At 46.1% G+C, this 23,027-nt stretch overlaps 2 protein-coding genes across 2 annotated transcripts in view; both read left to right on the forward strand.

Annotated features, from left to right (window-relative positions):
* Window positions 1–21,042, forward strand: part of LOC146036472 (adenylate kinase isoenzyme 5-like) — a 54,496-nt gene extending 33,454 nt beyond the window's left edge. The window contains exon 5 of the mRNA XM_083160465.1: window positions 20,935–21,042. Within this exon, the coding sequence (XP_083016591.1) occupies window positions 20,935–21,042 (108 nt within the window). The remainder of the gene's footprint in view (window positions 1–20,934) is intronic.
* The window catches only part of AK1 (adenylate kinase 1), a 101,126-nt gene that overhangs the window by 322 nt on the left and 77,777 nt on the right, over window positions 1–23,027 (forward strand). The gene's annotated exons all lie outside the window — the stretch shown is intronic.

Raw genomic sequence — 23,027 nt, forward strand, 5'->3', positions numbered from 1 at the left:
ATTATAGGAGGATGAAATAATCCGCTGCAGGAATTATTGTCACAGAACTTTTTAGGATTATTGTTATGTCATTCAGAAAGGCTGCTGCTCACATTATCCGGTGGCTTTAGAGCTTTGTTTCATTTCTTTTTGATAATATAATCCCAGTTTTGCAGCATTTTTTTTTTTTAAACTTAAAAACCTATTTTTCCAGAAATGAAGGGCCTGATTCAGAACTGCTCGCTAGGTTACATATATTTGCAGCCTAGCGAGCAGGTGAACGCTGCCCCGCCGAATGCACGCCTCCCCTCTGCCCCATTCCCCTCGCTATGCTGCACATCCACTCATATGTCCATGGTCGCTCACCACCCAATATCTTTTCCTCCGTTCGCAGATGAAAGGTAGCCCAGGAGGCGGAGCTACTTTTCACCTGCACATTGTTCCACGAACTGGGGGCGGGCGCTGACATCATGTGACGTCAGCCGGCCGCACCCCGAGCAGTCAGAGGAACGCCTTCATTCTCTGGGGCCAGTCCAGCGTTTCTATGAAATTGCTGGGTGCCCACCCCAGAAGGCCCCTGCCCTGCTGGGGGGAATGCACACTAGCACCTGCGCATGACAGGGCCGAACAGGTCTGAATCTGTAAGTGTGGCGAGTTTTCTCACGCCAAGTTCTGTTGTGCTAAACCTGCGACTTTGGACATGTTTGAAATGAATTCCGGTGCAGTTAAAGTCGTAGCCCAGGGTCTCTAGTACACGGTGACTGGTGTTTTCTGAAACATATGGTACAGTATATGTCACCTGTCAGTCACGTCAGCATGTATAGTCATGCTAGGTGTATGAGCACACATCTGTGAATGCAGATATATTGTACACAAGTCCTTATACATGAACAGGTAAAATAGAGGAGGAAAGTAGTGGTCAAGAATAGGCTGAGCACTGTACAAAATGACGGAAATGTTCTTTTACTTTGAGCTGTGACAGTTTTTGCTTTCACTTTGAGCTGTGGCAGATTCCCTATCTGCTCCCACCTCCAATCTTTGTCTCCACAGCAACCTCCCTCCATATCCAGCAAGTTTAAAACAGATAAGTGTCCCTGCAAAACTGTATTTCACTTTCTGTTATGGCATCTTTTAGCACACAAACGCGTAATTTGGTTCGTCGAGTGGCCTCTAGTGGTCAGTGGCAGTACTTCACCTCATAGAAGTGAGTAGTAGTGCGACTCAATTAGATATGGAAACAGGTTCAAATAAGCCAATCAGAGGCTATAGCTAAAAGATACTGTGGTTCTGGTGCAACATTATACCAATGAGGCCAGCAGCACTGTCTAGCAGATTCTCATTGGCTGCTGGCAATATTTTTTGAAGCTGCAGCTAATTATTGCACATCTTTATTTTGAGTATTACCGGAAAGAAAATTCATTTATTTTTAAGGGAGAGAAACAGGATTTTTTTTGTTTAATCAGTATTTAATATTTGATTTAATTTTAAGTAAAAAAAATGCAGCATTCACAGTTATTGATAACATTTCCTACACTTCTCATTTTACATAACACTACATGAAATTACATTAAAGTCTCCCGAAAGTCACTGGAGTCTCACCTTTGAAGTAGGCAGAATGGGGAGATAATGCAGAGAATCTTGGGCTTGTAAGGACAGGCCGAGGCTAAAATTATGCAAATTGCATCAATGTAAACCCGCCTTCTTCCCACGGACCAGCGAATCCCAGCATTTTGCTGCAATAGGGTTAGCTGCATCTCCTCTCCGCTTTTTCCTCAGAGGAGATACATAGAGAAGGCAAGTTTACAAGTAGGGACAGATATGTCCTAGACATCCGAGCTGTATATATACACACACTGTGAGAGGTTATGCAAGTTGTGGCCGTATTCTAGAGATCACAAGGGACGTATGCAGTGTGATCTATGGCTATGATTGGATTGGGAAAGTTTGCATACCCTCCAACATGGCCCATTCCATTAGGTACAAAATGCTCTGTTCCTGGACTTCCCTGCCAGTGGAAGTTACAGATGTGAGCCTGCAGCACAGTCCAATATTCAAAAAGGGGAGCCACACAAACTGCAACCCCAAACATGACTGTCCTGGACTCACTGGCAGTTGATGTGACTTCCCCTCTTTGAATATTGGACTGTGCTGGAGCCCCACCTCTGTAACTGCCACTGGCAGGAAAGTCCAGGAACAGAGCATTTTGTATGTAATGGAATGGGTCATGTTCAATGTTCCCTCTAATTTTACGAAGGCTGTGTGCGGCTAAAGATTTTGGCTGTGCAACTTTGGAATGAAACTTACATTTTTGTGCGTCACTTATATTTAACTGGAAAATGACGTTCAGCATTTGTGTTAACTTTACTTCAAAATGATATTAAACATTTAAACATTCAAAATACAGCACACAATGTAGTTAATGGGTGAAACACACATTAATTGAGTCCACAACTGCAAAAAGGGACCACTGCAGCTTTGTGCGCTCAGTTGTAATGTCTGTGCGCACGTTCGTCAAGGTGTGTGCGCGCGCACGTGCGCACAGCTTAGAGGGAACACTGGTCATGTTGGAGGGTATGAAGTTGGTCTTTAGGAATCTCTCACAAAACAAACACGTGAATAATTTGGATAAAAATGCAATGTCAGCTGGCTACCTTAGGGCTGCACGGAACACTGGGGCAGATGTATAAAGCCTGGTGAAGGTGATAATGCAACAGCTCCTAACTGTCAAGTTACAGTCTGGGTTTGACAAATGACAGCTAGGAGCTGATTGGCTGTTGCATTATCACCTTCTTAATACAACTGCCCTACTGATCGGAAAATGCACTAGCCAATAAAGGCTGTATCTATAGTAAACATGTCTATCTGTCATCACCATGGTAACAGCCTGCTTGGTAAGGTGACACTATCTGGGTCCTGGTGCAGATAACAGATCTTTTCACCTTGCCGTGTGATATTTCAGCTCCTTCTTATACTACGGCATTCAGTGTATTATATACCTCAGTCTAATGTGTTCAGCTGTAAATGTACTGCAAAGATTGCTTTATAAGCCACATTACTTAGCACCTGAAAAGTCTGTGTGGGGTGTATCATGTATCCCACACACAGGGCGACATTCAGGCATTTTCTGAGCGATTTTACTAAATCACTCAGAAAATGCCTGAAAACGCATGTAAATGTGTGTGTGTGTGTGTGTATATGTAGACCACACAGTGATTTAAATGCGCAGCCCCGCCGTTCTGAATCTGCCCAAGATTCAGAACGGACGGGTCAGGTAATTTCAGTGCAGTCGCTCAGAAGCTCCTGCACATTTCCCACATGTGTGGCGCGGGCAGATGAGCAGGGCCTCTGAGCGGGCGATGCGACAACCCTGGCCCCCTCCCCCCCTTGCGGCACCCCGACTCCCCCCTCCCCCACTCGTGGCACTTCCGACCCCTCCCTCCCCCTCTCGTGGCACTTCCGACCCCCTCCCTTACTCGTGCCACTTTCGGACACCACCCCACCCCCACTCGCGGCACTTCCGCGCCCCCATCCCCCACTTGCAGCACCCCGCCACACCCAACCCCATCGGAAGAACTCACCATGGTGGTGACCTGGTCTCAGTGGCTTTGGCGGCGGTCCTGGCCTCATAGGTGGTGGTCCGGGTCCCCCTCATCCATCGGTGCAGCGGCAATGGAGAATTTTTTTTTCAAAATGGACGTGGCCAGCCAATCACGGCTGGCTGCGTCATTGCCCTGCCCCCTAGAGCTAAATATATTAGCCAGCTCAAGACAGGGGGCTGCCAGTCCAACGTCAGAGGAGGAGCAGAGAAGAGCTGCAGAAGAACAAGTCCTGGGAGGCGGTGGTCATGCAATAGAGCAGACAAGGCCGCCGCCCCCAGATGAAGAACACAGATGAAGAGGCAGAAGCCCTGGGGGTGGGGGCGGCGGCAGGGGCCCCCCTGGGTGAAGACAAGATGCAGTTTAATAAAATATTTAAAAGCCTGTGTTTGTGTTTTTATTTTAATATTTCCTTTACAGGGGGGCTATAGGTATTGGCGGGTCTTTAATGCCCCCCATGCTGGTACCTGTGGTTCTCCCAAGTACCAGCATGTGGGGCAGGCTTGCTGGGACTGGTAGTCCTACTGTAAAAGATAATATTACTGTTTAAACAAGCTATCAACCCTGCACCCACCGCCTGGGTGCCCTGGAGAGGGGGGACCTCTTTATTTGGGGGTCCCCACCTCCTCAAAAACTCCCGGCCTGGGATGAGTTAGGGTGAGTAATGCTTTGGCCACAGGACCCCATCAAGCGTATCCCCTGGCTATGGCATTACACCCCCCTACTAGTGGAGCCTGGTGCTGGTATCCAAAATACGGGAACCTCTATTCATTTTGTCCCCCGTATTTTGTAAACCAGGACCGGCTCAAGAGCTTGGTGCTGGTCCCAAAATTATGAGGGACCCACACTCACTTTGTCCTCTGCATTTTGGGAACCAGGACCACCCCAAGAGCCCGGGTATGGTCATACTTGTGGGGGCGACCCCACGCCATTTTTTTTTTTACTTTATTTAATTATTTTTCTATTATAGACAAAGAAGATGACACTCCCCAGGCTTTATTCCAACCCATTATTTCAATATGAAGATTTTTTTATTCCCCTGAAGTTGCCGAAACACTTTCTGTGAGAGAACTGAAATCTCTCATACTGAATCTCCCATTATGAATCTCGGGGCTCATTGTGACAGAGATGTAATCCTTGAAAAGTGAACAAATGGAGAGTGATGGACCACCAACCAATCAGCATCTACTTGTCCTTTTTCAAACAAAGCCTGTAACATGGCATTTAGGTGCTGATTGGCTGGCACTTTATTACTCTCTATTTTATCACATTTCGAGCTTAGTACATCTGGCCCTATCTGAGAGATTTGCTGAATCTCCCGTTATGAATCTCTGGCACAAATCTCTCCGTGTGTAGGGCCCTAATTCCTATGTAAAACATTCTGCCCCTTACTGCGTACATACTGATGTTTATTAATTCTAAATGCATGCATAAATGTAAAAAGTTACGTTTGCGACAGGTCTTCTGATAAAAGCTGCCCCTTGAATGGGGCAGCACATTTGCAAGCTGCGTGGGTATGGAGAGGGATCCATACACAATCCCACCATCAGATGCACTAGGCGCGACTGGAGAACTTTTCCTACCAGGAGTCACTCCTAGATCCTCATTATGGCACTACAGGGACCAGCACGCTCTCTAAATGTTGGTCCCTGTAGTGCCATAATGAGGATCTAGGAGTGACTCCTGGTAGGCAAAGTTCTCCTTTTGCGACTAGTGCATCTGATGGCGGGATTGTGTATAGACCATGCTTGCCTACTTTTGAAAACTAGTTTCAGGGAGATTATAGTTGGTAGAATTTTGCACAGCGTGTCATGCTCCACCCAAAGGGCGTGTCTAGTTCCATATACAGAGAGATTGTAAAAAAATATTGTGAATGTGGCACCTAGACGTGTGGGTGTGTACTGCTACACCTGAGAGGAATCTTGTAAAATGACTTAGATCCAAAAATAGATGAGCCCCAAAGCAGTTAGTAAGAGATACTATACTTGGTAAAGTGCTGGGAAATGGTGCTGAGGATTCAATGTAAATGTATCTATCTCTCATTCCTTTTTTCCCCAAAAATGTAACCGTGTAATGCGGGCAAGGTGACATGTGGGAGATTGCTAGACTAATGAGGGAGAGAGGGAGATTGCTGCTATGTCAGGGAGTCTCCTGCAGAATGCAGGAGGGGTGGTAACACCATGATGCCAATTATGGGGGCCTCGGGCCTAGCGCCCGCCTGTGGTGCCACGGGCCTAGTGCCCGGCTAATTGGCACCACGGGCCTAATGCCCGACCTAGTGGGGCCACCGGGGAGTCCTTGGGCCAGGAGGACCCAACAAAATAAACAAGGGGCCAGGAGGGCCCAACAATTATATGCCCCCGGGCCAAGAGGGCCCTACTATAACGCCCACAGGCCGGAGGGGCCTGAAAGTACCCACGGGCCTAGTGCTCGACACCCGGGGGTCTAGGGTAGGGGTAGGTGGCCCAAGGGCCGCCTACCTGGGGTTGGGAGAGGCCGCAGGGGGGAGCTTCGTCAGCTCTTCTGCTTTCCACCCCTGCTGGCCTCTCCGGTGATGGCCGCCCTCTTCTTTCTTCTGCCGCTGGCCTGTCCTGGCCAGCGGCGGCGCAGCTTCCTTTCTTCCTCCAGGAGGCGCTGGAGATCTTCTGGCTTGATCCCGGCGTCTTCTGGCCTCTTCAGCGGCCGCCGGAGCTCTTCTCTCCATCGCCGCCGTCCTCTTCCTCCAGCCGGGGGGTCCTGCGCTCCGGCGTGGGTGCTTCCTCCTTTGCCTCCCGGTGGCGTCAGACGTTAGACGCCAGAGGCGGGGCAGAGTACGGCGCGGCGAGCGCTGATTGGCTCACCGCGGCCGTTTCCTATTGGCTCCCCATTCGGGAGCCATGATTGGCTCCCAAATGGCGCCAGTGTTTAAACGCCGCGGGCGGCGTTTCCCATTGGCGGCCACAAAGGTGCCAATTTCAAATCGCTGCCTCTCTCCTCCGCAGCGTCGCCCCCCGCTCGGACTGTCTGTCAGCGCTGGGATCGGTTCTTTGATCCCAGCGCTATCTGGGGTGACACCTGCAGAGGAGATGGAGCTGTGTCCCCAGCGGGACGCACCCACTGGGGACACAGCTCCATCTCCTCTGCAGGTGTCACCCCAGAGACCTGCGGCCCGCACCCCCCGCACCTGCCTAGTGACGCCACTGTATGCATATATATATATCAGATGTCAGTACTGTCCTGCTAGCTGCCAAATAAATGACACGTAATACAATAGCACACGTGCACTTCAGGTATTCACTATCACAGGCAGATCAGTAGAATTACTATCCCCCCCCCCCCCCCCCTTTAATGGCTCTGTATATGGGACACACAGGAGTGTGTGTGTGTATGGGCAGCTGGGCAGGGGCTGATCCATACTTAGAACCAGTAAGTAGACTGGGGAGGTAACCATTCTGACCTTGTTAGGTAGTGCCTCAGAGACAGTCTGTAATGTGACCTGGCCCTATAAGTCTGGATAGGGGACAAGGAGCAAAGGGTCCATACACTGGGAAGCAGCTGTCTGAAGCCTCCATTCATTCTGGCAAGGAACTTACAGTAAGGATACATTGTGTGTGGGACATACGGACTTGAATATATGTTGATTTTTTTCTGTGTATTAACTAAACTATACCTGCATGCTTTGTTCTGGTGGTATATCCTGTTTATTTATTTAATTTTTATCGATAATACATTTGGGGGAATATTTATTTATCAAAATTTGGAGAGAGATACAATCCAACTGCAAGAGATTAAGTACCAACCAATCAGCTCCTGTCATTTTTCAAATGATGATTGGCTGGTACTTTATTTCTCATTTGGTGATTGGACAAGGAATGGTGGTACTTCTATAACATTAGGGAGTGGAATAGAACATTATTATTCACCAGCCGCTTGGAGTATTCTATATTTCAGGGAAATCTTGCCGTCAGAGGACGGCGAGGATTCCCCCGAATGGCGAGGTTCACCGAAAATGCATTAGGCCCGCTGCATATAGCCGCGAGCCTGATTGTTTTGATGGCCGCACTCGCCGTTTCCACCTCGTTGTTTAGAAACAGCGAGGTGGAAACGGCGAGTGAAGCGTGGTGGGTTAAATACTGTGGGCGGGCTATGATGCCGAGCTCTAGATACTGCTCGACTAAACGGCATTGAATATACCCCATAGTGATAGGAGGGGCCTGCTCGCAAACTTACAATCTGTATGGACATTATACATGTTATTGGTATTTAAAGCTCTGCAAAGCAGGCACCAAGCTTACATTTATGGTAGAGTTACTAAAAGTTCTAAAAATGATTGGTGTGTCTCATAGCAACCAGTCAGATTTTGGCTATTATTTATTTTCTAGGCTACAATATGAAGAGAATCTGATTGGTTTCATATTTAAATGTGCAGGAACAAGAAATGGCACCATCTTTTGCATCACTTTAGCTTGTGGCTCTAAAAATCAAAGCAAAAGCTCAATTTAAAAGAAATCAAAAACGACATGAAATTTCCTTTTTAAAAGTAAATGCTTAATAACTGATGCGTTGAAGTTTGCATTCCTCACCTGCCGGGTTGCCCATTGCTGCTGGGGGTAATATGTACGGTAGCTGCTAAGTCATGAGAGGTCTGTGCAGGATCAAATATCATCCAGTGCGTTTTGGGAAAGGGCAAATGTGTGACTGTGTGATGTTAAAGGTCAGCTAGTCACCGGCATCCCCTAACATTGGGACAGATGTATCAAGCTTCAACATGTGATAGCTATTTACTATGATTGCTGTTCTATTAAAGATGGGATGTTGCCTATAGCAACCGATCAGATTCTATCATCTTTTAGAAGGTGCTAAATAAATGAGAAGTAGAATCCGGTTTGTTGCTATCGGCAACATCGCATCTTCAATAGAATTCCCATCTTAGTAAATTTACCCCGGTTATATATACGGGGCAGTACGGATGGTGTAATGGTTACATTACTGCCTCACAGCACTGAGGTCATGGGTTCTATCCCCACCATGTGTTATATATACGGTGCAGTACGCATGGTGTAATGGTTAGCATTACTGCCTCACAGCGCTGAGGTCATGGGTTCTATCCCCACCATGTGTTATATATACAGGGCAGTACGGACGGTGTAATGGTTACATTACTGTCTCACAGCACTGAGGTCACGGGTTCTATTCCCACATGTGTTCTATATACGGGGCAGTACGGATGGTGTAATGGTTACATTACTGCCTCACAGCGCTGAGGTCATGGGTTCTATCTCCACCATGTGTTATATATACAGGGCAGTACGGATGGTGTAATGGTTACATTACTGTCTCACAGCACTGAGGTCATGGGTTCTATTCCCACCATGTGTTATATATACACGGGGCAGTACAGATGGTGTAATGGTTAGCATTACTGCCTCACAGCGCTGAGGGCATGGGTTCTATCCCCAGCATGTGTTTTATATATGGGACAGTACGGATGGTGTAATGGTTACATTACTGCCTCACAGCACTGAGGTCATGGGTTCTATCCCCACCATGTGTTATATATACGGGGCAGTACGGATGGTGTAATGGTTAGCATTACTGCCTCACAGCACTGAGGTCATGTGTTCTATCCCCACCATGTGTTATACAGTATATACAGGGCAGTACGGATGGTGTAATGGTTAGCATTACCGCCTCACAGCACTGAGGTCACGGGTTCTATTCCCACATGTGTTCTATATACGGGGCAGTACGGATGGTGTAATGGTTGGCATTACTGCCTCACAGCACTGATGTCACGGGTTCTATCCCCACCATGTGTTATATATACGGGGCAGTACGGATGGTGTAATGGTTAGCATTACTGCCTCACAGCACTGAGGTCATGGGTTCAATACCCACCATGTGTTATATATACGGGGCAGTACGGGTGGTGTAATGGTTAGCATTACTGCCCCACAGCACTGAGGTCATGGGTTCTATCCCCACCATGTGTTATATATACGGGGCAGTACGGGTGGTGTAATGGTTAGCATTACTGCCTCACAGCAGTACACCACTTGCCAACACCACTTCTCCAGGAAGAGAGTTCCAAAATTTCATTCACAACATACAATTTGACACTTTTTGACGCAGTTTATCGTCCCGATGTGTCAAAATCATGTAAAAAGGGTCCACATTGCTCTAGTGTATGGGCTCCATTACTCCTGTTAGCAAATGCTGTATAAATCTGACTAATCCCACAGCCCTGCAGTGCTTGTACACTGATAGATACCGCAATGCTGCATGTTCTTTGTCTTCTATATAGTGCGGATTACCAGCACTTGTACTCAACCCCTGCCCTTCTCTATGGCCAATTTTGTTGCCTGTTTGGGATACGGTCACTAGGTTGACCCCATTTTGGTCGACATGCATTGGGTTGACCACTGAAGGTCCACAGGACTTAGGTCGACATCTGATATAGGTTGCCATGGCTAAGGTCGACATGAGTTTTTCATGTTTTCTTTGGAGCCGACATGTGCCGACATGCGGTATTTCCGTAACGGAAAAAAAAGATATATGCTTTACCACCTAGATAGAAGAGAATATAAACGGGCGCTAGTGAGGTGGGTTGTTTATTGCTTAGCAGCTCACACCTGGGGTGGTCAGACCCCTGTAGGAATTGGAGAAAGGAAAAAACAAAATGGTGGTGGAGCGCTTACATTTAAAGAAAATAATACATTTGACCAATTTTGTATTACATAAAGTATACTGTTTTAATCTATCATTGGCACATTAGTACAATGTAAAAAACACAATATACATATAGAATATAAAATATAGTATAACTTGCATGCAATAAAGATCAATAAAATAGCGATAATCAGCCCTATGGAAATTTGGATGTAGACTGAAGGTAGTTGGAATAAAGTCTCACTTGTTCCTAGTGCTACTCTCCTATTAGGACAGTCAATTTTTACTGGAATGGCGGGTGTCCATATACCTGACTGGCAGCCTGATGTCTCGATTACCATCTTTTTCTCACGATGGGAGACTTCTCACGGAATGGAAGGCTCCAAGATTCAGCAGGTGGTGGTATCCCTTTTTTGAAAGTCCAGTTGATATCAGTAAGAGTTAGGAGAGTTGGTCCAAGTAAGAAGCAATATTTGTAATCCACAAAGATCCAAAAGGGGTGTGTAGGCTGATGCGTTTCGTCATCCACAGATTACTTTATCAAAAGTGTGGATGACGAAACGTGTCAGGCCTACACACCCCTTTTGGATCTTTGTGGATTACAAATATTGCTTCTTACTTGGACCAACTCTCCTAACTCTTACTGATATCAACTGGACTTTCAAAAAAGGTATACCACCACCTGCTGAATCTTGGAGCCTTCCATTCCGTGAGAAGTCTCCCGTCGTGAGAAAAAGATGGTAATCGAGACATCAGGCTGCCAGTCAGGTATATGGACACCCGCCATTCCAGTAAAAATTGACTGTCCTAATAGGAGAGTAGCACTAGAACCAAGTGAGACTTTATTCCAACTACCTTCAGTCCACATCCAAATTTCCATAGGGCTGATTATTGCTATTTTATTGATCTTTATTGCATGCAAGTTATACTATATTTTATATTCTATATGTATATTGTGTTTTTTACATTGTACTAATGTGCCAATGATAGATTAAAACAGTATATTTGGTACTTGTGTATTAGCACGGCGCCCGTCGTGGTGCATCGCATGCCTTAAGTTAAGGTACTTAAGGCATGCGTTGGACGCGATGGACCCGATTTTTTGTCTTTAACTGGCTCAATTGCCGGTAAAAGTCAAAATCGCGTTGATCGCGCCCATCGCGTCCCCTAATAAGGGGCCGCGATGCGACCGACGCGATCAACGAGATGTCCCCATAGGGAACAATGTTAAAGTGAAAATCAGGTTGATCGCGTCCGTCGCAGGCCATTATAATGGCCCGCGATGCGATCATCCCGATTTTACATAGGTGACAATGTGAAATGGGCCAATATGGCCCATTTCACATTGAATATGTGTAAAAAGCATGGTTAATGTCCCCCCATAATTTTAACGCCACCCCGGTATTGAAGCCAACCCGAAGCGCGGCAAGCGCAGCGAGGCCTCGAGGGACGGCGGTATGCGTCCTCCGACCTTTTCATACCCCTACTATCCACGTCGGCGTGGAGTTGAGAATAGAAAGTGTGGCGAGCGGACGTGGATACCTGTGAAGGCCGCAAGGGGACGCGATACCTGTGAAGGTATCCGCGTCCGCTCGCCAAGCTTCGGCCTTGATGGCTCGCTGCGCTCGCCACACTTTCTATTCTCAACTCCACGCCGATGTGGATCGTAGGGGTATGAAAAGGTCGGAGGACGCGCACCGCCGCCCCTCGCGGCCTCGCTGCGCTCGCTACGCTTCGGGTTCGCGTCAATAGCGGGGTGCCGTTAAAATTGGGGGACATTTGAAACATCAGGGGGGTTTCTATTAAAATGGGGTGTTCCAAAGTAAAAATCGCGTCAATCGCATCGCATGTGATTTGGTTGGCATGCGATGCGTTCGACGCAATTTTTCCCGACGCGATGCTCACAATCAAAATCGCCGGCGCCGTGCTACTACACAAGTACCGTATATTTTATGTAATTCCCAATTGGTCAAATTTATTCTTTTCTTTAAATTTAAGCGCTCCACAACCATTTGGTATTTCCCTACCGTCCATAATGGCATGGTGGGAGAATAAAATAGTATGCCCAAAGTATGGTGAGCGGACGCGGCACACTTTTACAGTGTCCATGTCGACTATGTCAGCATTCAAGACAAAAATGTAAAAAACTCATGTCAACCTTTTGACTTTCGACCTTCCTATTGTCCACCTAATGCTTGTGTCAACCTAAATAGGGTCGACCCAATGACCCATACCCACCTGTCGTTGGCAAAGTTGTTGAAATCTCATATTCATAAGAATTTTGAAGACTCGTTCCAGGCATGAGTTATACTGCACCTAATGGACAAATGAGTGATTGCATGTTCCTGGTATCAGAAAGTGGAACATATTCCGAATTTCCTTTCCTAGGCACTGTACACAGGCCCTTATTCTGATCGGTGTGGCCAGATCATAAATATGCGGCCAGGACCGTGCAGGCGAATACCCGCCTTCCATACGGATCGCCACCTCCGTCCGTACGCGGATATGTGGCGATCCGCATGAAAGTGGACGGGGATACGCCTCCTCCATCTTGGGAGCAGCCCCTGCATTCGATGGTCGCCGAACATCGAATGCAGGGCCGCACGCTCCACCAGCGCCCGCCACCCAAGACCACACGGACACTTGTCCGTGTGAAATCATGTATGGGGGCGGGCAGCTGACATCTGGCGATGTCAGATGCCCGCCCCCTACACATGCGTCACGGCTTCATTACCATGCATATGCCCTGCGTTTGCATGGGAACGCCCATGAAACGCGGGGCGTATGCATAGGGTAATGAGGCTAAGTAGCCCTTCACGCCCCTCTCCGCCCCCTGTGCGGCGTGTAAAGAATACGTACGGCGAAACCGCTTGCACATGCGCAGAGTGACCTCTGCACATGCGCAGTCGCTAACCATCGGCGGTACGACCGCATGCGGAAAAATCCGCACTGATCAGAATAAGGGCCACAGAGAGCTGTGTGTGTAAATGGAGCTTCAGGGAATCATCATTAGAATGTAGAGCTGTTGTGACAGCTCACATTAGGTTCATCTCATTAATTATAGATAGGAAATGCATTAGTGTCTGCTAGTATTATCCGAGACAGGACGGAAACCACACAGGGATGTAAGTTAGGGTTATGCCACCCACTTTCCATTCACGTACACTGGGCAGATGTGATAAGGCACCAGCAAATCAACTTCTACTGTCAAGAAACAGGCTGGATTTTATCACCTTCCACTTTATCACTTCACCAGGCTTAATACATGCGCCCCATTGTGTAATATGGAAGCAGTGACAATACTGAGCAGAGGACTTGGGCACCTTGGGGGTTATTCTGGTTGTGTGTCAATTTTCATCCACCCGCCGCTCATAAATGCCGATGTCCCCTTTCGCAGGCCGCACGGCTGCGAATGGATGTTTAACATAAACATCCATTCGCAGCCTATGCAGAAACGCCCACATCATTCGATGGTCGCCGACCATCGAATGATGTGGAGGATACACGCTAAGGTGTCTTCGTTTTGTGGAAAATGGCGTGCAGATGACATCCGGTGATGTCAGCTGCCCACCCAAAGTACCCACGTCTGGGCGCGACTACCCACCGCTGCCCCACGTCCCCTGGCCGCAATGGTGGGTGTGAGCGCCCGGCGAACATGTTCGCCATGGCCGCTCGCACCTGGTGTATGCACATGTGCAGAAATGCGCATGCGCATTTTAAAAACTATGCACTCACATGCGAATTTGCATGCAAGCGCACAAACCAGAATAACCCCCCATGTCCATTAAGGGGCCTACACACGGGGAGATTTTGCTGAGCGATGCTAGATGGTGAGAACACTGGCCCTGACCGGCGATTAACTAGATTTATCCAACATGCTGGATCTTAATGGGCAGGCGATAGTGACGCGCGGGGCCGCACATCGCTATGGTCCCTACACGCGGAGCGATGTAGGGGCATTTTCTAAGCAAACTAGTGAGATCACTTGCCCTGAAATCACCCAGTGTGTAGGCTCTTTTAGAACACTGGAGAGGTAAAGTTTCCACAGACAATTCCAGACCTATTTACTCCCCATGGATAGGATAATAGCATGGAAGAGGATGTGGGGGGATTGGGGAAGGGGATGTGGGGGGATTGGGGAAGAGGATGTGGGGGGATTGGGGAAGGGGATGTGGGGGGATTGGGGAAGAGGATGTGGGGGGATTGGGGAAGGGGATGTGGGGGGATTGGGGAAGGGGATGTGGGGGGATTGGGGAAGGGGATGTGGGGGGATTGGGGAAGGGGATGTGGGGGGATTGGGGAAGAGGATGTGGGGGGATTGGGGAAGGGGATGTGGGGGGATTGGGGAAGAGGATGTGGGGGGATTGGGGAAGGGGATGTGGGGGGATTGGGGAAGGGGATGTGGGGGGATTGGGGAAGGGGATGTGGGGGGATTGGGGAAGAGGATGTGGGGGGATTGGGGAAGGGGATGTAGGGGGATTGGGGAAGGGGATGTGGGGGGATTGGGGAAGAGGATGTGGGGGGATTGGGGAAGGGGATGTTATACATCCACTATTCTTTGGAGCTGTTTGAAAATGTTGTAATTATTTGCACGGGTGAACTGGCCTGAGAATGTTATTTTACATTTCGGGGCCTCTTTGAAATGTTTCCATGGGGGCCAACATTTCTAATTAATCCCATAAAACCCATAGCAGTAAGGTATTGCAAAGCTGTCATATTGATTGTACAAGAAAAAAGGGGGGGGGGTGTACTCCGCGCAAAAACACGTATAATCTGATGACAAACACACTATGCACCTAGGTTAGTTTTGAATCAAAAAGTATTTATTTAATTTGTATGGTACATAGAGAGAAAACACAATTACTTTTAGATATTTAAAAATAATTTAAGATGGGCTAAAAGGTTTCTTATAATAATGCAGGTTAAACTAATACCGGTATACACACTGGGGGTGGTATGACAATACAAGACAGACTTACATTAAACGTATATGTTATGTTATGTAAATACAATCCTCCTTTAGTGGGTTGCAGAAAGTCTCTTATAATTAGCTTTATATTCTGTATCCAATTCGAAGTTTGATTTTGTTTAAGTGCAGTTTTGCACCAGGTGGCGGATAGAGAGTTAATGTCCAGATCACAGGTGCTTACCAGTGTGTTGTGGTGGCTGAGGGTCTGCCGGCAGACTTCCCAGGGAGGTAATGTGATATCCTGCACAGTACCAAGTGGGATCCAACCTTTCTCCAGATCAGCACAATTGTGTTATAATCCAATTAGGGGAACAAGTGCTATGGCAAGGAAGCCTCAGAACATTAAAACCAGGACCACACTTAGGGGCCAATTTATTCCTGTTCGCACAGGTCCTTGTGTGGTCCTTTCCGTGATGATGAAGGTCTGCACATGCATGATGATGTGCAAATGAATTTTTCATTTACTGGGGTCAACACTGCCTGATTGACAGGTAGGGTACGCTCCAGGGTGGGCACCTGGCTTTCATGAGCGAACCCACAAAAAATGGTGGGCATGCCCATAGAAAAGGAATGCAGGTGTGCTCCACCTGCTCAGGGCATTTTTTTTCTCCTGACTTTTTTTTTTGTCACATGATGTCATCGCCCTCCTTTAAAATGGCGTTCATCTAAAAAGAGGAATTATCATTAGATGGTGAGTAACCATCAAATATATTTTTCTCTGTGCGGGCGCATTCGAGCAGGGTACCAATGGGATCTGGCCGGCGGGGGATGCGGAAGTTCGCCGGGGCAGCGTTAACCTGCTCGATAGGCAGCAAATATACGAAGCCTAGCCGAGCAGGTTTGAATTGGGCCCTTACTTTTTTTGGTGTGGTAAAGCCCACAGACAGTGTCTATAAGGTCGGCATTGACAAAAGGTCAACACATTAAACTTTTCATGTGTCAACCATAGCTACATTGACCTGTTGCTTGTGTCGATCTTTTGTCAGTGTCACCTTGTACAAGTGGATCTTTTGGTATCAACCTGATCACTGTCGACCTAGACATTGTCTGCCAGCCATTAGGATACCCAATATTTTGCCCTAGGCCTGTGTACCCTCCTCCTTAACTGGCACCAAGTTTGCTTCAGGCCCTCCTCTCTTCTGCCATCTCTGAGTGTTGCTGCGGCACCAGGTCATGTGACCGCCAGCACAGTGATAATACTTTGGGAAGGCATATATTAGGGCAGATGTACAGATAGAGCCATCCTCATCTAGCCCTTTAATAGGATTAAGTGAGCCAGAGCTGTGGGACTAAATCCTATGATAATCCCCTACTGTATTGTTCTATGTATTGTATTGCAGCTGAGAACAATAGGCCTTGGTGAGCCATGACTCACCATGACTATCCAGAGAAGGCTAGCTGAGAACAATAGGCCATGACTCACCATGACTATCCAGAGAAGGCTAGCTGAGAACAATAGGCCATGACTCACCATGACTATCCAGAGAAGGCTAGCTGAGAACAATAGGCCATGACTCACCATGGCTATACAGAGAAGGCTAGCTGAGAACAATAGGCCATGACTCACCATGGCTATCCAGAGACGGCTAGCTGAGAACAATAGGCCATGACTCACCATGGCTATCCAGAGAAGGCTAGCTGAGAACAAAAGGCCATGACTCACCATGGCTATCCAGAGAAGGCTAGCTGAGGACAATAGGCTATGACTCACCATGGCTATCCAGAGAAGGCTAACTGAGAACAATAGGCCATGACTTACCATGGCTATCCAGAGAAGGCTAGCTGAGAACAATAGGCCATGACTCAACATGGCTATCCAGAGAAGGCTAGCTGAGAACAATAGGCCATGACTCACCATGACTATCCAGAGAAGGCTAGCTGAGAACAATAGGCCATGACTCACCATGACTATCCAGAGAAGGCTAGCTGAGAACAATAGGCCATGACTCACCATGACTATCCAGAGAAGGCTAGGTGAGGAAGGCTCCATCTGAATTAATATAGAAGTAGAAATAGTAGAGATATGAGTGGTGCACTCTTGCAGATATTTATACTAGACGTCCAACTGATTTGGACTTAAAATTTAACTTTTATTCAAAGATTCATTAAAAAAGAGGTGTGCTACTTACAACCTCTTAAAGAGACAAAAATACAAGTGTGCAATAGACAGCGTTATATGTTTAACACATGTGAATTTCCTCATATATGGAGATGTTATTTTAAAACTCTATTATATATTTCTCATACCTTATTTTCCTGGACTATAATAGCCTTATATTTTTCGGATAAACATATTCACCCTGTACGAATAAGGAGGACGAATAGAACTCCACATATCATCATATAAGGAATCATACAAAGAACATGCACAATAACAACACAAAGACTCATATAATGAACAAGAAGAGGAGAATATACCCACTACAGTATGGAACAGAGAGATGGTCACAATCCCACAGAAAATACTAAGAAATAGGAAGAAGGAAGGAATAGCAACAATAAACAATATAATAATAAAATGGATATGACAAGATGACAGAAGATGAGAAAGCACATAGGTATATTATATTTTTTTCTATAACACATTAGATTTTATCACATATGAGGAAGAATACATTTTTCTCTTGCTTTTCCTCCCTACATCAATTATTCACATAATATGCGCTTAGACACTTTTAAAAATATACAAATGTGTAAGTATCCTCCCCCCTCACCTCGCCCCCCCCCCCCCCCCCCATATTTACTATCACTTGGATCGACCAAATGAACCCAGATGAGGATGATTGAATAAAAATATATATCACATAATATAGGTCTATCACCTACCTCTATCGCCATCACATAACACCCCCCCCCCCCCCCCTCCCCCTACCATTTCCTCTTCCCCTCCAATTTAGGAGTTTAACAAATTTCCACATCCCTTTGACTAAATGAAACTGAATAAATAGTACACATGAATATGAAAAGTGGGAGAAATGAAAATAATAGCCACTAGAGATAGAAACACCAATATTAACAAAAACAAGAAATAGTAAATAAAACAATAAAAAACACTAACAAATAAATAAAGAATAACAACATAAAAACACACTTGAATAATAAAAAGAAAAGGTCATGAATCAAAGTGTGATCTATGTTACACCAGAAACCAAATAGAAATAAAAATAAAAAGCATGAGTTCTATATTTTTACCATTAACACACAACCGCTCCTTTCAGGGTGGTAACCCGGATGCAACATTTGGGAGATGGCATCTTGGGGGCCTACGATTGGTATATCAATTTTTAGAGGCAGACTACACTACAGTACTCACATTGTCTAAATTAAAAGAGCGATTCCCAGACCTAACTTTCCCAACATTTGCATATTTCCAGGCTCGCAGCTATGTCTCCAAATTAATAACCACTCTTACAAAAGCTGAATTTACCAATACGTTAAATAATCTAATAATCACAAGCGAGGGTAGATCCGTGTCAACTTCTGTACTTTATGATCTAACGCGGAAGAAAATAGATTTAACAGTGAATTCCACAGGGGTATCTAAATGGCAAGACACACCCCCAGGACACACCCCCAGGGACGTAATTAGATTGACAGTTCGGCTTAACAAACAACTGGTCTCTGCGTTTTATGCGGAAATACAGTATAAAATCCTGCACAGGGCGTACTACACCCCAAAATTGAGATATTTAACTGGGATATCTGACAATTACAACTGTTTTAAGTGTTCATCGCCAGATGCAGAGATTACCCACTGTCTTTGGTCCTGTGCAATTGTACAGCTTTTTTGGGATGAAATGCAGTCGTATATTAACAATACTTTAAATATTTTGTTTAAGATTACTATGCCTTGGGCCTTGTGGAATTACTATCCCCCATCCCTCAACCCCAAACTAACGTCTTGGACACGCCTCCTTTTAGCCAGGATAGCCACTGCGGCAAAGAAAACCATATTGTCAAAATGGATACAATCAGATCATTTATCAATAACACTTTTTATGCCCAGACTGATTTATATGTTTCAGATGGATTGGGTAGAATGTGTACTGGATGTGGAATCCCGGGCATCCAAGTTTTTTTATATCTGGTTGCCTTATATACTTACGTTATCTGCCACAGAACGAGACACTATCAGAAAGACTGTATACTTGTCTACCTGGTACAATATGACTATCTTGGAGACCGGGGTGCCTCCCTTTTAAGCTCTAACATCATTGAGAAATACATATGATTACATCCTATACTGTCTTCAGATCACTGTCTGTAATCTTATCTTGCGATACGTGTAAACCCAAGTGCCCATGTTTTCTATGTGAAATGTACCCGTGATGAGATGTTTATTGAACCTGTTATGCAATGTCAAAATTTTAGTGCTTCAATAAAAATTATATTTAAAAAATAAATAAAAATGAAACAAAAAAATGAATCACAGAGAGGAGATACTCCTCACAATAAACAATAGAGAAATAAGATATGAATCCAAAGGACAAAGAATTATAATATTCCACGAATACAGGAAAAAATCTAATATACAAAGATAAATGGAAAATGAACACCTGACGACACACTCCTGAAACAAATCAAATGAATGAACTGAGAAGCGGGCGAAGGACCCGCCCCTGACAACGGTCACTGAAGGATCACTCCCCTGACAACGGTCACTGAAGGATCACTCGGCTTGCCCTGAGGAAGCCGGTACAGCCGGTGAAATGCGCATAGGCGCGTGATGTAGGATAGCTAGAAATGTTGAAATAACATCAATTAAATGTGAAACAGTGTTTACAGATGTAAATCATAGGAAATAGCAGCAAATAGTCCCATCTTCACAGTGCTGACACCGCACACCAATAACAGGGGAAGCGGTTATCGTGCTCAGGCTGCACAAGGCGAGACCTAGGACGCCAACTGCAGCACTGAGCACTGTGTGTATAATTGCACCCGGGTGGCGGGGCTGAGACACCATATGTCAGCACAAGAATAGATGGCTTTTCTCAGCCTGCACGAGGCGGAGTTCAAAACGCCGGCAATAGCACTAAGTTCAAGGTGCATAATTGTACCCGGGCAATGGTGCTGAGACACCGCAAATAGATACCCAGGAGCGGCTGCTCTCAGCATGTGTAAGGTGACACCCGGACGCCAGTAACAGTGGGGAACACTGTACATTTAATATAGCCAAATAAATGGCATCAAACACATTAAACTACTTGTGCATAAAGTGTGCCTGATAATATAGCAACATAATATTATCTATGCACAAGAGTCATAACGAACCTGTGAATATGGGACCTAACTACACATGAAATATGGGATTGCTCAAATTAATAACACTCATAAGAACAACTCCAACCCAATTGTATAAAATATTCAAGCAGAGCTTGGGGAGCACATGATTTATTCAATGTGATAGAACGGAACGTTTAAGCAAAGCACTGAAAACTTTCTAGCCCTTTGCAAAACATAGACTGAAAAAGAAACAATTGTATCCAACATAAAACGCTGTCTAATATAGCATCCACATCACATTTTTAATCACTTTTTCTTAACTTTTTTTGCACACTTGTATTTTTGTCTCTTTAAGAGGTTGTAAGTAGTACACCTCTTTTTTAATGAATCTTTGAATAAAAGTTACATTTTAAGAGTAATATCTTCAAGAGTGCACCATTGATATCTCTACTATTTTTACTTCTATATAAATCTACCACATTAGAGATAGGTAGCACCACGTTTTCTCTTTTCTCTCAGTGTTTTGAACAGAGTGAGATTAACTACATAAAAGAATTACAAAATGTTAAAGAAATAGAAGATAAGATATGCAAAGACGTACAAAAAGGAACTCTCAGTGAGGAATGATAATTCGGTACTCTTTACCTAGCACGGCGCCCGCGATTACAATCGCGGGCGTCGGGGGTAAAAAATCGAGGGCATCGCGGGTAAATCAAAAACGGGTGCGACGCGATGCCCGCGATTTTCCCATAGGGATCAATGTTAAAAGTCAGATTGGTCGCGATTTTAGCGTTAATTGGCTCAATGCCCGCGATTTTTACATAGGAAACAATGTTAAATGGGCCACAGAGCCCTAATAGTCCCCCTGAAGTGTGAAATGGCCCCCACAATTTTTAACGCCACCCCACGATCAACGTGAACCCGAAGCGTGGCGAGCGCAGCAAGCCCGCGAGGGGCGGCGGTACGCGTCCTCCGACCTTTTCATACCCCCACTATCCACGTCGGCGTGGAGTTGAGAATAGAATAGTGTGGCGAGCGCAGCGAGCCACCGAGCCCGAAGCGTGGCGAGCGCAGCGAGCCCCGCGAGGGGACGCGGATACCTTCACAGTTATACGCGTCCCCTCACGGGCTTCACAGGTGTCCGTGGCGACGCGGACACCTGTGAAGCCCGCGAGGGGACGCGTTTACCTGTGAAGGTATCCGCGTCCCCTCGCGGGGCTCGCTGCGCTCGCCACGCTTCGGGCTCGGTGGCTCGCTGCGCTCGCCACACTATTCTATTCTCAACTCCACGCCGACGTGGATAGTGGGGGTATGAAAAGGTCGGAGGACGCGTACCGCCGCCCCTCGCGGGCTCGCTGCGCTCGCCACGCTTCGGGTTCACGTTGATCGTGGGGTGGCGTTAAAAATTGTGGGGGCCATTTCACACTTCAGGGGGACTATTAGGGCTCTGTGGCCCATTTAACATTGATTCCTATGTAAAAATCGCGACCAATCTGACTTTTAACACTAAAATCGCGACCAATCTGATTTTTAACATTGGTCCCTATGGGAAATCGCGGCCATCGCGGGCATCGCATCGCACCCGTTTTTTAGTGCATGTGATGGTCGCGATGGTCGCGATGGGCGCCGTGCTAGGTAAAGAGTACCGATAATTCTTCTCCATCTTTATTAAGCCTGACAAAGAGATAAACTGGAGATAAAGTGGAAGGCGATAACATAGCAGAAAATCAACTCCTAACTGTCATATTTCAAACACAATGGAAAACTAAATAATAAATGACTGACCCACTCTGAGTCGCTGTCACTTTAAGAAGCGCAGTCTTGTCGGGACTAATAATTAGATTCTTAAAGTGACAGCGACTCAGAGTGGGTCAAAGTAATTTATTATTTAGTTTTCCATTGGTTTTGAGTAAGAGGCCACACACCCTCTTTTTTAAAGCGGCAGCAGTCTTGCCTGGTACATGAAGCCATTGTTTGTGTATAAATTCACCAGTATAATAATTCAGCGCTCCTACGTGGCTCCAGGGTCACTTCCTCATATTTCACACACAGCTGATTGGCTGGTGCGTTATCTTCTTCCACTTTATCTCCAGTTTTTCTCTTCGCCAGGCTTAATACAGCTGCCCCATTCTTACACACTGTGGGATGGGCAGAGCAGCAGGCTACAAGATGGGACAGGCAAGCGGTCAGACCAGTAAGATGAGGGGTGGGATAGATGGGTGATAAAATAAGATGGCTCTCCCTACAATCTATGTAGGCCCCTTTAGTATTTTGAAATGGATGCCATAGGTTACCGACCCCCTCCGTCGCCTGTGCATGTGCAGACAAGGCAGCGGATCTTTTACAAGGGACATGCTGTATAATGCAGCTGCATGGCCCCTACTCCTTACTCCCCCATAACTCGGGGCCTCATTCTGTGTTTAAGCAAACAGGCAATGTTTTTATTCTCTGATGATGTTTGTGTAGTAATGGCATGAGTCTCATTTTTATTCATACAGAGTCACAGATCAAATTTAAATGCACTGTAGCAGTAATGTTCCTGGATGGTGGCTGGAGATAATGGGTGTGACTATAGATGCATGGAGGATTAGAACTGATTGTGAAAGTGCATT

This window comes from Crinia signifera, chromosome 9 (assembly GCF_055691185.1).
Source record: "Crinia signifera chromosome 9, ASM5569118v1, whole genome shotgun sequence".
NCBI lineage: Eukaryota > Metazoa > Chordata > Amphibia > Anura > Myobatrachidae > Crinia > Crinia signifera.